Source organism: Emydura macquarii, unplaced genomic scaffold (genome assembly GCF_026122565.2).
Source record: "Emydura macquarii macquarii isolate MOO-44397 ecotype Brisbane River unplaced genomic scaffold, CSIRO-AGI_Emac_v2 contig_1253, whole genome shotgun sequence".
Classification (NCBI taxonomy): Eukaryota; Metazoa; Chordata; order Testudines; family Chelidae; genus Emydura; species Emydura macquarii.
In genome coordinates, this window is record NW_027131390.1 from 50,320,516 (window position 1) to 50,333,405 (window position 12,890).

Sequence of the window (12,890 nt, forward strand, 5' to 3'; positions counted from 1 at the left end):
ATCTGGCAGTCAGAGGCTTAGGATGGGGTTGCATCCCTGACCATCATGGCTAATAGCCATTGACGGACCTATCCTCCAAGAACTTATCTAAGTCTTTTTGGAATTCGGTTATAGTTTTGGCCTTTACAACATCTACAAGAGTTCCACAGGATGACTGTGCATTGTGTGAAGAAGTACTTCCTCTTGTTTGTTTTAAACCTGCTGCCTATTAATTTCATTTGGTGATCCCTAGTTCTTGTGTTATGAGGAGTAAATAACACTTTATTATTTACTTTCTCCATACCCATCATGACTTTATAGTCCTCTATCATATCCCCTCTTAGTCATCTCTTTTCCAAGCTGAACAATCCCAGTCTTATTAATCTCTCGTATATGGAAGCTATTCTATACTTAATCATTTTTGTTGCCCTTCTCTGTACCGTTTGTATTTCTAATATATCATTTTTGAGATGTGGCGACCAGAAATGCGCACAGTATTCAAGGTGTGGGTGTACTATGGATTTCTATAGTGGCATTATGATATTTTCTGTCTTATCATCTATTCCTTTACTAATCATTCCTAACATTTTTTCACTGCTACTGCACATTAAGCAGATGTTTCAGAGAACTATCCACAATGACACCAGGATCTCTTTCTTATGGTAATAGCTAATTTAGACCCCATCCTTTTGTATGTATAGTTGGGATTATGTTTTCCAGTGTGCATTACTTTGCATTTATCAACATTGCATTTCATCTGCTATTTTGTTGCCCAGTCACCCAGTTTCATGAGATCCTTTTATAACTCTTCACAGTTTGCTTCGGATTTAATTATCTTGAGTAATAATGTACCATCTGCAAAATTTGCCAACCCATTGTTTACCTCTTTTTCCAGCTCATTTACTAATACGTTGAACAACACTAGTCCAGTAGAGATCCCAGGGGGACACTGCTATTCCCCTCTCTCCATTCGAAAAACTGATGGTTTATTCCTACCCTTTGTTTTTTTTTCTTTTAACCAGTTACTGATCCATGAGAGGACCTTTCCTCTTATCCATTGTCTGCTTAGTTTGCTTAAGAGCCTTTGGTGTTAAAGGTTTTCTGAAAGTCCAAGTACACTAGATCACTCTTGTCCACGTTTGTTGACCCCCCTCAAAGAATTCTAGTAGATTGGTGAGGCATAATTTCCCTTTACAAAAGCTGTGTTGACTCTTCCCCCAACAAGTAATGTTCATCTATGTGTCTGATAATTCTTTTCTTTATTATAATTTCAACCAATTTGCCTGGTAATGAAGTTAGGTTTACTGGCCTGTAATTGCCAGGATTGCCTCTGGAGCCTTTAAAAAAAATTGGTGTCACATTAGCTATCCTCCAATCATCTAGTACAGAAGCTGATTTAAGTGATAGATTATATACCACAGTTAGTATTTCTTCAATTTCATATTTGAGTTCCTTCAGAACTCTTGGGTGAATATCATCTGGTCCTGATGACTTATTACTGTTTACTTTATCAATTTATTCCAAAACCTCCTCTACTGACACCTCAATCTAGCACAGTTCCTTACATTTGTCACCTAAAAAGAATGGCTCAGGTGTAGGAATTTCCCTCACATCTTCTGCAGTGAAGACTGACACAAAGAATTCATTTAGCTTCTCTGCAATGGCCTTGTCTTTCTTGCAACTCGATCGTCCAATGGCCCCACTGATTATTTGGCCAAGTTCCTGCTTCTGATGTACTTTAATAATTTTGCTGTTAGTTTTTGGGTCTTTTGCTAGTTGCTATTCAAATTATTTTTTGGCCTGCCTAATTATACTTTTACATTTGACTTGTCAGTGTTGATGTTCCTTTCTATTTTCCTCAGTAGGATTTTACTTCCAATTTTTGCCTATACCCACTTCTTTTACTCTGTTGTTTAGCCATGGTGACATTTTTTGGTCCTCTTACTATTCTTTGTAATTTGGGGTATACATTTAATTTGAACCTCTGTTATGGATTTTTTTAAAAGTTTCTATGCAGCTTGCAGGCATCTTACTCTTGTGACTGTTCTTTTAATTTCCATTTAACTATCTTCCTCATTTGTGTAGTTCCCCCGTCTTAAGTTAAATACTACTGTGGTGGGCTTCTTTGGTATTTTCCCCCTACAAGATATTACATTTATTTATATTGTGACTGTTATTAACGAGCGGTTCAGCTATACTCATCTTTTGGACCAGATCTTGTGCTCCACTTAGGACTAAATCAAGAATGGTCTCTTCCCTTGTGGGTTCCAGGACTAGCTGCTCCAAGAAGCTCTCTCTGCATCCTGTCCTGAGATGACACGTACCCAGTCAATATGGGGATAGTTGAAATTCTCCATTATTACTGAGTTTTCTATTTTTATAGCCTCTCTAATCTCCCACAGCATACCACAATCATAATCACCATCCCGGTCAGGTGATAGGTAGTACATTTCTACTGCTATACTCTTATTATTCTAGCATGGAATTTCTATCCATATAGATTCTGTGGTACACCTTGATTCATTTAAGATTTTTGCTATATTTGACTCTATGCCTTCCTTCACATATAGTGCCACTCCCCCACCAGCATGACCTACTCTTTCATTCTAATATATTTTATACCCTAGTATTACCATGTTCCATTGATTATCATCATTCCATCAAGTTTCTGTGATGCCTATTATATCATTATCCTCATTTAATACCAGGCACTCAAGTTCACCCATCTTAGTATTTAGATTTCTAGCACTTGTATGCACTTATAAAATTTGTCACTTTTTAGTTGTCTGCCTTCATGTGATGTAATTGAATGGGACTTTTTTCATTTCACTGTTTCTCTTCAGTTCTTACCTATGCTTCATCAACATCTATCCTCTCCTCTTTACGAGGATATCGAGAATCCCATGGGATGTCTCTTTCTGAACCATGTGCTCCTCCGCATCTGTCAGCATTCCCCCAGCACTTATTTTAAAAACTTCTCTATGGCCTTTTTAATTTTAAATGTCAGCAATATGGTTTCTTTTTGATTTAGGTGGAGCCAATCCTTCCTGTATAGGCTCCTTCTTTCCAAAAGGTTCCCCACTTCCTAATAAACCTAAAACCCTCTTCCCTACACCATCATCTCATCCACACATTGAGATCCTGCAGTTCTGCAAAGCATGCTACCATGGCAGTCCTGGATTTTGATCTCTTACCTAGCAGCCTAAATTTGGCCTCCAGGACCTCTCTCCTACCTTTCCCTATGTCATTGGTACCTACATGTGCCATGACCACCGGTTCCTCCCCAGAACTGTACACAAGTCAGATCCGGCAGACAATTCACCATACTGTTCTCCTGGTCATCACAAACTCATCCATCTATATTTCTAATGATCAAATTCACCATTCCTGTTACTTGTCTCTTCCTAATAACTGGAGTTCCCTCCTCCGAAGAGGTATCCTCAGTGCCAGAGGACACCATAACATCATCTAGAGGGAGGGTCCCAACTATGGGATCGTTTCCTTCTGCTCCAGTTTGATGTTCTCCTTCCCTTAGACCAGGGGTGTCAAACTCACTGATGGTGGCGGGCCGCATTTTCATAAACTGCACTTCAGCAGGACCATTTGGGGCGTCTTCCCCTCTTTGGCGGCTGCTGCCGTCAAAACTCGCCGCGTTCAAAACTTGCTGGCAATGCCGGGCCACATTCCAATAATCCTTTTTTCCAGTGGGCCATGCCCTCCACCGAAAAATCTTACTGCCGCCTCCTTTTCGGAGGCTGGGTTTTGCGGAGGAAGGTATTGCCGCTTTAAGACTCTCTTAAAGTGGCAATGCCCTCCGCCAACAAATCTCTTAAAGTGCAATGCCATACGCAGAGAAATGTCTTAAAGTGGCACTTTCGGCGGCGGCACGACTCACTTAAACTGGCCGAACGCGGGCTGGATCAAAAAGACCGGATGTTTGACACCCCTGTCTTAGACTTTCATCCTCCTCAACAGCACAGAGGCTTTCAGACTGGGATGGGACCGTTCTACTGTGTACCAAAAAGTCTCATCTATGAACCTCTCTGTCTCCCTTAGCTCTTCCAGCTCAGTCACTCTGGTCTCCATAGCTCACCCGTGGCCTCTGAAAGCCATGAGTTCCTTGCACTGAAGGCACACATACACCACTTGCCTACAAGGCAGGTAATCATACATGCTGCTTTCAGTGCAATGAACGGATAGCCCCCACTCTGCTGCTGGATTTCTGCCAGCATTGTTTTTAATCCTGCAGCTTGTTTTGTTTTGGAGGGGAAGGGTTTATTGGCCCAAGTTTAGAGACAGTTAGGTGTGTCTGGCTCTTATACGCCCTCTCTAAACTGCCTCGCAAAATTCCCCCGCTTGCTACTCCTCTGGTTACTGAGGAGCCAGCTTTTTAAACCCCGTTCTCCCTGAGTAGCCCTGCCCCCTGGTTAACAGTTAATAGACCCTAAAGGGATTAGTTTAACAAGTACATTACTCTTCAGTTCCGTAAGAATTCCAAGCGTGCAGTTCCTCCTTAGTCCCAGCTGCTTTCCCCTTGCTGTCTCTGATATGGAACTCTTTCTGCATATCCAGGCTCCCCAGTGTGAATATAAGGATCAGGTTTTACTCACAGGGAACTCGAGGAGGGGAGCCACACTGGCAAACAGTTGCAGAACAAAGGGCTTGCGATGCAAAATGTAGAATTGGCGGCAGGCAAACTCAATCGCTTGGCGTAACTGTGGGTTGCTTTCATAGTCAGCATACACCTGAGAGGAAAGGGGAGCAGAAGAGTATAAAAGTGCCAATCCAATTAAAACAGCAAAGCAGTGAATTCTGCAAGGTATTGTGGGCCTTGAAAGCAATAATTCCTCATTTCCTTCATAGAATCCTGCCCTGTAAGTGTTTGATTAGATGTGGGACTCAGCAATAATTAATTTCTCTGAGTTTTGTAACCAATACAATTAGCTAGAAGCCTCTTTTCCATGTTTTCTTATTTTGTCCATTTAAATTACCTGCCTGCTCTATTTCCCTGTGGATACAGCAGGTTTCCTGGAAAAAAGCTACCAATATTGCTCTTGCTGTACTCAGGCAACAAACCCCACTAAACTCCTGCATTTGGGGTGAATTTCACCCCATTACAGAGAGTCCACATAAGACCCTCTATGCCACAGAAGTCCTCTGATAGCCTTGAGCAGGGGGTGCAGATGAAGTATCTGAGCTGCACACCAAAGAGATAACTCAGTCTCTCTGGGCAGACAATGAACTTTGGGGAAGGCAAAAAGACACCCTTTAATCCTGCACCTGAGGAAGTAAATGGACAGTGTGTTTATATTCATGAAAATGGGATCTCAACCAGGCTTGGTTGAAATGCTGCAAAAAGGTGAGAGAGAAACTTATTTAGACAGAAGGTTAGACTGCTATGTTAAGTTTAGTCTCTAGGAATTGTGTTATAAAACAAAATCATACGTAATCCTTCTGTTTCCATTATCTTCTCTCTTAAACCTTGATCTTTGATAGCAAATTAAGGATTGCTTTGACTATAAGTATATCTGGGTGCTGTGGTATTGTACAAGGAGCCTGATCCTGATCCGAATCAGTCAAGCTGATGTGTGCTGCATTCTTTGTACAACTGAGAGCACTCAGTGGAGAACGGGCTGAATGCACTGAAGGGACACGTCAAAGGGGATCAGGGACTGGCATGCACCTACTGTTAACCTGCTAGGCAAAGTAAGGGCTGGCCCGCCCAGAGGAGATTGTTGGGTGGCTAACAAGCTGGTGGTGTCCACATGGTCAGTTAGTGTGTGACATGCTAGTGCACTGTAGAGTCACACCCTGGCTTGCCGCACGCGAACTTGCAATGTACACAAGCCTGTATACACAACCATAGCTCAGCCTGTGTGTGTGTGTGTTAGTGGCATCAGGGCCTTAGACTGTAAGCTCTTTGGGGCAGGGACTGTATTTTCCTGGGTGCTTGGACAGCACCTAGCACGGTGTGGGCAGGTTCACAATACAAATGATGACAACTCGTTCTGTGACCCTGGGCCAGCCACTTAACCTTCCACCTGTAAGGTCTCCTCCCATCAAATGGAGATGCTAATCATGTACCTCACAGCAGTACGGTGAGCTACGTACTGCTGGTAAAGTGCTTTTAACAATGGACAGCACTGAGTGCTACGTGTGTTTATTATTATAGCTTTTATCAGCGAGACCTCTGAGGAAGCAGGAGAAAGCTTGTATTGCTTGCTGATTCGCTGGGTGTGATGACTAATGGCAGCTTTTTAGTCTTCAGTGCTAACCAGTGGAGGCAGACACTCACCTGCAACATAGTGGGGAGGATCCACTGGTACCCACTGAGAGAGAAGAGATGGTTGAAGTGCACAGCGGTGTTGATGACAGTGGCGGCGTACTGCCTCAGCAAGGCACTGTCCTCTGGGTGCAGGATCAGGGCTCCATTGAAGACATTTAGGAACAGCATGATCTCGTCCCCCCAAGGAAACTCACTAGGCATGCCCAGAAACATCTCCTCCAGGAGCTTAATCCACAGGCTTTTCTGAAGAGTATCAAGGCCAAAGAGCTCCTTCCCAGCTGTGAGAACAATGCAGGCAACATAAAACCTCATTAATTGCTTCAGCCCAGCAAGGCATTTCCAGCTGGGTAACATTCTCAAAGACCACTGGAAGAGATCAGCTGAGCAATGGCCTCTACATAATTTCTGCCAGCAAAACACTGGCTACAGGTGTTTTTTAAAGGAAGATTGAACCAAATTCATTGGTGGTGTAGCTCTACTGATGAGAACTGATTTTGGCCAATTGTGTTTAAACAACAGAAAAGAAGTCTAAAAGGGGCAGTGTAAGAGTGTGCTGAATATCACAGGACTTTATTAATCTTTATCCTATTAGTTTAAAATTCATTTGATTTTTCATTCTCTTTTAAGTTAAAGCAGATCAAATCTTGCATATACCATTGACAGCTCATTGGCTTTGTAGTGGTAGAAAAGCCCTATGGATAAATACTCTATTTTTTACCCTTTGGGTTATCGCAGAAGGGCACACACTAAAGGACGCTGATGTGCAATTACAACACTGCTTCTGAAACCAAGTACCTTCAGTGCCAGCAGACGTCCAGTTGCATGACCTGCCAATGCTTACCACACAGTGAAAAGGAGCCTCCAGGGCAGGGGTCTGTCTCATCCACTCCAGAGTTTGATTAGAAATCCTACCTGACTATAAGGGTTAATCTTTGAATGGGAGCAATTCCTAAATTCCTCCTGCAAAATTTGCATGTGCATCCATCATGGCTGGAGATCTCACATTTGCACATGGAAGTAGTGTAACTATGCATATAAATTCCCCTTTGGATGTACAGTTACCTAATTTTCATGTGCCGTGCTGCATGCACAAATGCAGAACTCCGGGAGCAGAGCTTTAGGTGGCCACATTTTGAAAAATTTGGCCCTAGCAGTGGTTATCAGTAATCAGAGCGCATGTAACTGAGGCTCTAATCGAAATCCCACTGAAGTCGGTGGAAAGCAGCCTTTCTTGTGGGCTTTTAATCAATGAACAGTTTGATGCTACAGCACCTTTACTACAGTCACACTTATGTCCTAATGTCTAGACATCATATTTCTGGGTGGGGTATTTTTCTCGAACCCTTTGTGATAAGATAAACCCCTATGTTGTTCAGTCTTTCTAAGCAAGTAACAGGTTTGCCTGAATAAAGCTGCTGGTGCCAAGTTCAGTATGCAAATGGAGCCAGTGAAATCTTTGCCAGATGCTTTCCCAGTACCTTGAGGATCACTGAAGAGGGAGAATTCTGCATCAATGGCACTCCGAGGGAAGGAAGGCAGGCGGAGAAGATCCTCTTGGAGCATAGACACATGGGATTGTTTGTGGGCAACAGGGATTTTCTGGGTCAGTGATATGAGGAACAGCACCCGTCCTACCTCCTCCAACTTGCGGGTGAACACCTGGGAGAGACAGAAGGAGAGACACATGGAGCAGAATTGCTCCAGTCAGAAGGGGTTTTTAAAAAGAGTGACGTCTTTAAAGATCAGTCTTGTCACCTAAGCCCAAAGAGACAGTGGGAAGAGTGGGAGACAAGTGTCCTAAGTAAACTCTCCCCACATACTACTGGGACAACCCTCACTTATCAGAAGAGCAGGGATTCTGAGGATGGAGTGGAGTCCTCTCTAGCAAGTGGGCCCAATGACAGAGCCTTCACCTTTTTTACCAGGGCTCCTTACTCTCCTAGGAGATGATACTTCTACTAGTACACGGTGGGATGGTCACTGCCCCACTGAATGGGATCAAGACCCGATGGGAGAGCCCCTGGAGGTTGAGGTGAGAGCTAATGGAGCAGATGGGACACTGTGAGGCAAGGCAATTGACACCAAAAGCTACTGCTGTGCCCCAGATGGTGGGGAAGCAGAGAATCCTGTCCCAAGAAGGAACATCTGAACAGCAGAGCAAGGAAGAGGCAGAAGAGACGCTGCCAGGAGGGAGAAGAAAACACAAATGGTAGTGTCTATTGGAGAGGCAGGCAGACCTGTGGGGAAAAGGCATCGAGCAGGCTCCTAAAGAGCTAGGGGCTGGTGCCTGGAAAGAAGTAATGTGAATATCCCTGCTTTTGAAGCTGAAGTACATGGAGTCACCCAGCCATACCCATGAAAACATTTGCAGAACAATAAAAATAATCAGGTTGGAGGGAGCCACAAGCTGCTTCTATGGAAAAGTGAACCCCTCACAGCATAAGGGGAGGCCTTTAATGGGAGTAGGAGGTACGACTTCCAAGGATGTGTTTTTGGCTGGAAATGGTCTAATGGTGGTGAAATACCTGTTTCTGAATGAGTTCCTGACCCTTTTCTGGATGCATTTGTACCAGATTGAGCTGCGGAGACACTGACCTTCGGAAAGGATAAATATCCCGGACATAGGTCTGCAATGGAAGAGAATAACAAAACAAGTTTTATAAAATATATAGCTGTAACTGTAGCCAGAAGCTGGGACTGGATGACAGGGCATGGATCACTTGATAAATTGCTCTGTTCTGCTCATTCCCTTTGAAGCATCTGGCTCCAGTCCCTGTCAGAAGACAGGTTACTGGGCTAGATGAACCATTGGTCTGACCCAGCATGGTCATTTTTATGTTCTTCATAAGTGCAACCATAATAAGAAAGGCTCCTGATGGGATTGGTGAACTGACTTGTTAAAAAAACAAAATGCCATAACCACACACAGACAGATGCATTCATGAACACAGAGACCCCTCTTAGCCGTCACCCGTTCTTGGAATCCAAGCCAAACTGAAGCTCATATTGATTTTCTAAAAGATTTGGATAGAGGCTTCTGCTATCTCCATCTCTCTTCAGGGACACTAAGACCTGTAATTTCCACAGGCCCCTGCCCTGTATCAGTGATGATAGAACTCTGGCCACATATGGTTATCTTGCTATATTTGGTCACTTCCAATATTCAGGGAAGAATGAAGAAAGAACAAAATAAAAAACAGACCTTGGCCTCACCTTGTTGTAATGAATAAGGTTCCATCGTTTATCCATTAAAAAATAATGAGCAGACTGGGTTTCAGGTATGTTAAAAAACTCCAAACACTCCTAAGGGGGAAGAAACAAAGATCAGCTTGTTATTTGTGAACTAGGTTGTACAGAGACAAAGAGTTTTATAACCAGTTATTACCGTTCCCAAATGCCTTGCTCAGGCTGGTACATTATTCTTATATTTAACACTTTTCTTTCTTAATTTAAAATACACACATTTTAGTGTTCCTAATATCTGCTGGACTGACAGTCTTGGGGACTGACATTGCCTGTGTTTATCCACAGAACAATTACTTTTGCCTCCAGGCCTATTCTGTCTCTATATCTACATTTTCATATGGGTATCATTGCCTCCATTACTGCGAGATCGGAACACCTCCCAAATTTATGTATTTATCCTCACAACACCCCTGTGAGGTAAGGAAATGCTGTTTTACAAAATGGGGAACTAAGGCACAGAGAGATTAAGGTTATGTCTACGCGTATGGCTGTGTGTAGACGGCAGACACTTCATGACCACCGAGCACAGGTGTAAATAGCAGCGTAAATGGTGAGGCACTGCTTAGGTGAATAGAGCAGAGTGCCCTACACGCCTGACCCTCTAGGATATGTACCCTACATGGCTCTCTACACGCCCGAGCAGTGCCTGCCATGTCTACACTGCTATTTTTACCAGTGTAGTGTCCTGCAGCCTCTCCGCTGCCAGAATATTTCCCTGCTGCAGGAAGAATCTGAGTTACTACAGTGAATTCTTTCCCAAGTGCCTGTCTGATGGGTCTTGCCCACATGCTCAGGGTCTAATTGATCAACCCTATTTGGGGTTGGGAAGGAATTTCCCCCCAGGTCAGATTGGCAGAAACCCTGGCGGCTTTTTGCCTTCCTCTGCAGCCTGGGGCACAGGGTCACTTGCTAGTATGAACTAGAGTAAATGGTGGATTATCTGTAAATGGAAGTCTTTAAATCATGATTTGAGAACTTCAGTACCTCAGCCAGAGGCCATGGGCCTATTGCAGGAATAGGTAGGTGGGTGAGGTTCTGTGGTCTGTGATGTGCAGATCAGACTAGATGATCACGATGGTCCCTTCTGGCCTTAAATTCTATGAAAGGCTCCGGCAACAGGGAAAGGCGAAGCTGCTTCCACGCTGCCTTTCTCTGTAGCATGTAGCAGCATGCCGCAATGGTGCGTGTGGACGCAGCTTGCCTTTCATATGTAGTACTAGTGCCTGTACTCTACACACCGCAGTAAGCATAGACATAGCCTAAGTGACTTGCCCAAGGTCATACTGGAAATCTACGGCAAAGTAGGGAACTGAACCCTGTGTCTGCCAAGGCTAGTGCCTGCACCACTAGACCATCCTTTTTCTCTTTGAAATGCTGATCTCTGCTCAGGCAAAAAAAGAGCTGCCAGTTATCGTGTAGGGGATTCAGGACTAGACTGGCCACCAAAGAGTTCTCAGATAGGAAGAGCTGTTTTGTTCATTTCATGGGTAGCTAATAGAGCTGCTCAAATATCAGAACAAAATGGATGGATGAATATGTCAGTGAATTGTTAATTAATTTATTCAGCAAATTGTATCTGCAGTCTGTTGGCCCTAGAGTTACCTTTGTGGGGTGTTGGCAGGCAATGGGATCTCCCAGAACCCTAGATATGAGGGTGGAGAGGACCCCACATCAGAAATCAGTTCACCCCCCAGTTTATACAGTAGTGGTCACCCCTCTTGGGATGGAAGTAAATATCAGAGCAGTGTTCCTCTCCATCACTCTGAAATTGAGATGTTTATAAGACTATTTCGAAAACTTAGATGCGACAGGCACAGGCAGCTGCTAAATGTATCATTAAATGGATCTACCACAAAACTCATTCCCACCTTCAGAAGAGCTTCAAATTGTGTGTCCTCATGCACTGGTAACTGGGTTGGGATGTCACACTCGTTCTGTCCATGCACTACCAGGGTCTTTGTGCCTATAGTAAAGAAGAGTCATCATTCTCTCTCCTCCCTTCTAACATAGTTCATATGCTATTTCAATGGGACTAGCCACAGACTAAGGCCAATGGATGAAATTTGTCCTCTGAAGAGCCAACACAAGTCCTAAGTATTTGGAATCCACTGTGCAACACTTCTACTCCCATTTTACGAGAACTCGTTTTTTCTAAGGGGTTAAATTGATTTTAACTGTAATAGTTATTCTGAGGAAGAAATACACATAAAATGACAACTCTGTTTTTCACAGAGCAATCCCTTGTCTGGCTCATGAAGATCTAGGGTTACTGCTGTACCCTTTTGGTTATTAACTCCAGGCATTGCCAAGATTTACATTGGGAGGTTTCAAGATGAGCTAGCTCTGAATGGCAGAGTCTTCAAATGATCAGACCTGGCCATCCTTCAGGGGCTGATTGGCACATGGCTCCATGGCAGAACAGACTGTACTGATGTCGCTTTTTGTTTATTTGCTTACAGAGTTCTGAAGGGGCTGTGAACTGTTCAAGAATTATTTTAAATCAGGAAATTATTTAACAGAGCCCAAATTCAAGGAGGACTGGCTGAAAAATGTCTGGCGGTATTAAAAGGGGGCTTCCACTGACCTTCTTCTGGTGGAATCTCAAACTGGCAATTCTATAGTTAAGTGGTGTGGGAGCAGTAATCAAAATAGCAAATATAGAAGACAGGTAAGGGATCCCAGCTAAGTCTGAAAGATTGTACATGGCTCTACCTGGCATTGAGGCAGTCACCAGCAGTTTTACTTCACACTGCTCCTTCTTCATAGTCTGTTTGAGATCCTTGAAGAAAAGGCCCTCTACATAACCCACCACTTCCCACAGGAAGGTCAGCGTAGCTGAAATGGCGTCCATGCCCCATTCACATGGAGTACGCACAAAGTACATGATCAGTCCCACCTGCAGGACACAAACGAAAGAGTGGCACTCAAGCTGCTTTTGCATACACATCACATTGTTGTCACTGGCATTAGTCCTACTCTAGCCAATTCCATGTCCCAGAGTTATCACCATTGTTCTGGGGAGCAGGCAATCTGTCATCAACCCATGTCAACTCTGTGGATCAGTTAGACAGAAGAATTTGTTATTATTTATTCTTTGTACTGTGGTAGCACCATGGACCAGGACTCCACTGTACAAGACGCTTTACAACCACAAGGCAAAAAAATATTGTAGCATTATTCGTCATTTGGAGAAGACTCAACCTGTCAAAACTAATGCCTGAAAGCTCATGTCACTTTGTACAACTATGCCCAAAGTCAACCTTCTACCTCCTTCTGTTCTGGGTGAGTATAGGATGCTACTGACATGTGTGCTAAGGAACTAATCCAGAACAGCCCTAATAGCTGGGATGGGCACAGGGCAGATGGGTGGGTAGGGAAG

General features: G+C 43.7%; 1 protein-coding gene across 3 annotated transcripts in view; it reads right to left on the minus strand.

The window, feature by feature from the left end:
• Positions 1-12,890, minus strand: part of UNC80 (unc-80 homolog, NALCN channel complex subunit) — a 176,444-nt gene that overhangs the window by 51,553 nt on the left and 112,001 nt on the right. For all 3 annotated transcript variants that reach the window (XM_067548743.1, XM_067548741.1, XM_067548742.1), the window contains 7 exons: positions 12,224-12,407; positions 11,380-11,474; positions 9,479-9,568; positions 8,791-8,892; positions 7,744-7,924; positions 6,275-6,543; positions 4,590-4,724 (listed from right to left, as the gene is read on the minus strand). In XM_067548743.1, the coding sequence (XP_067404844.1) occupies positions 4,590-4,724; positions 6,275-6,543; positions 7,744-7,924; positions 8,791-8,892; positions 9,479-9,568; positions 11,380-11,474; positions 12,224-12,407 (1,056 nt within the window). The remainder of the gene's footprint in view (positions 1-4,589; positions 4,725-6,274; positions 6,544-7,743; positions 7,925-8,790; positions 8,893-9,478; positions 9,569-11,379; positions 11,475-12,223; positions 12,408-12,890) is intronic.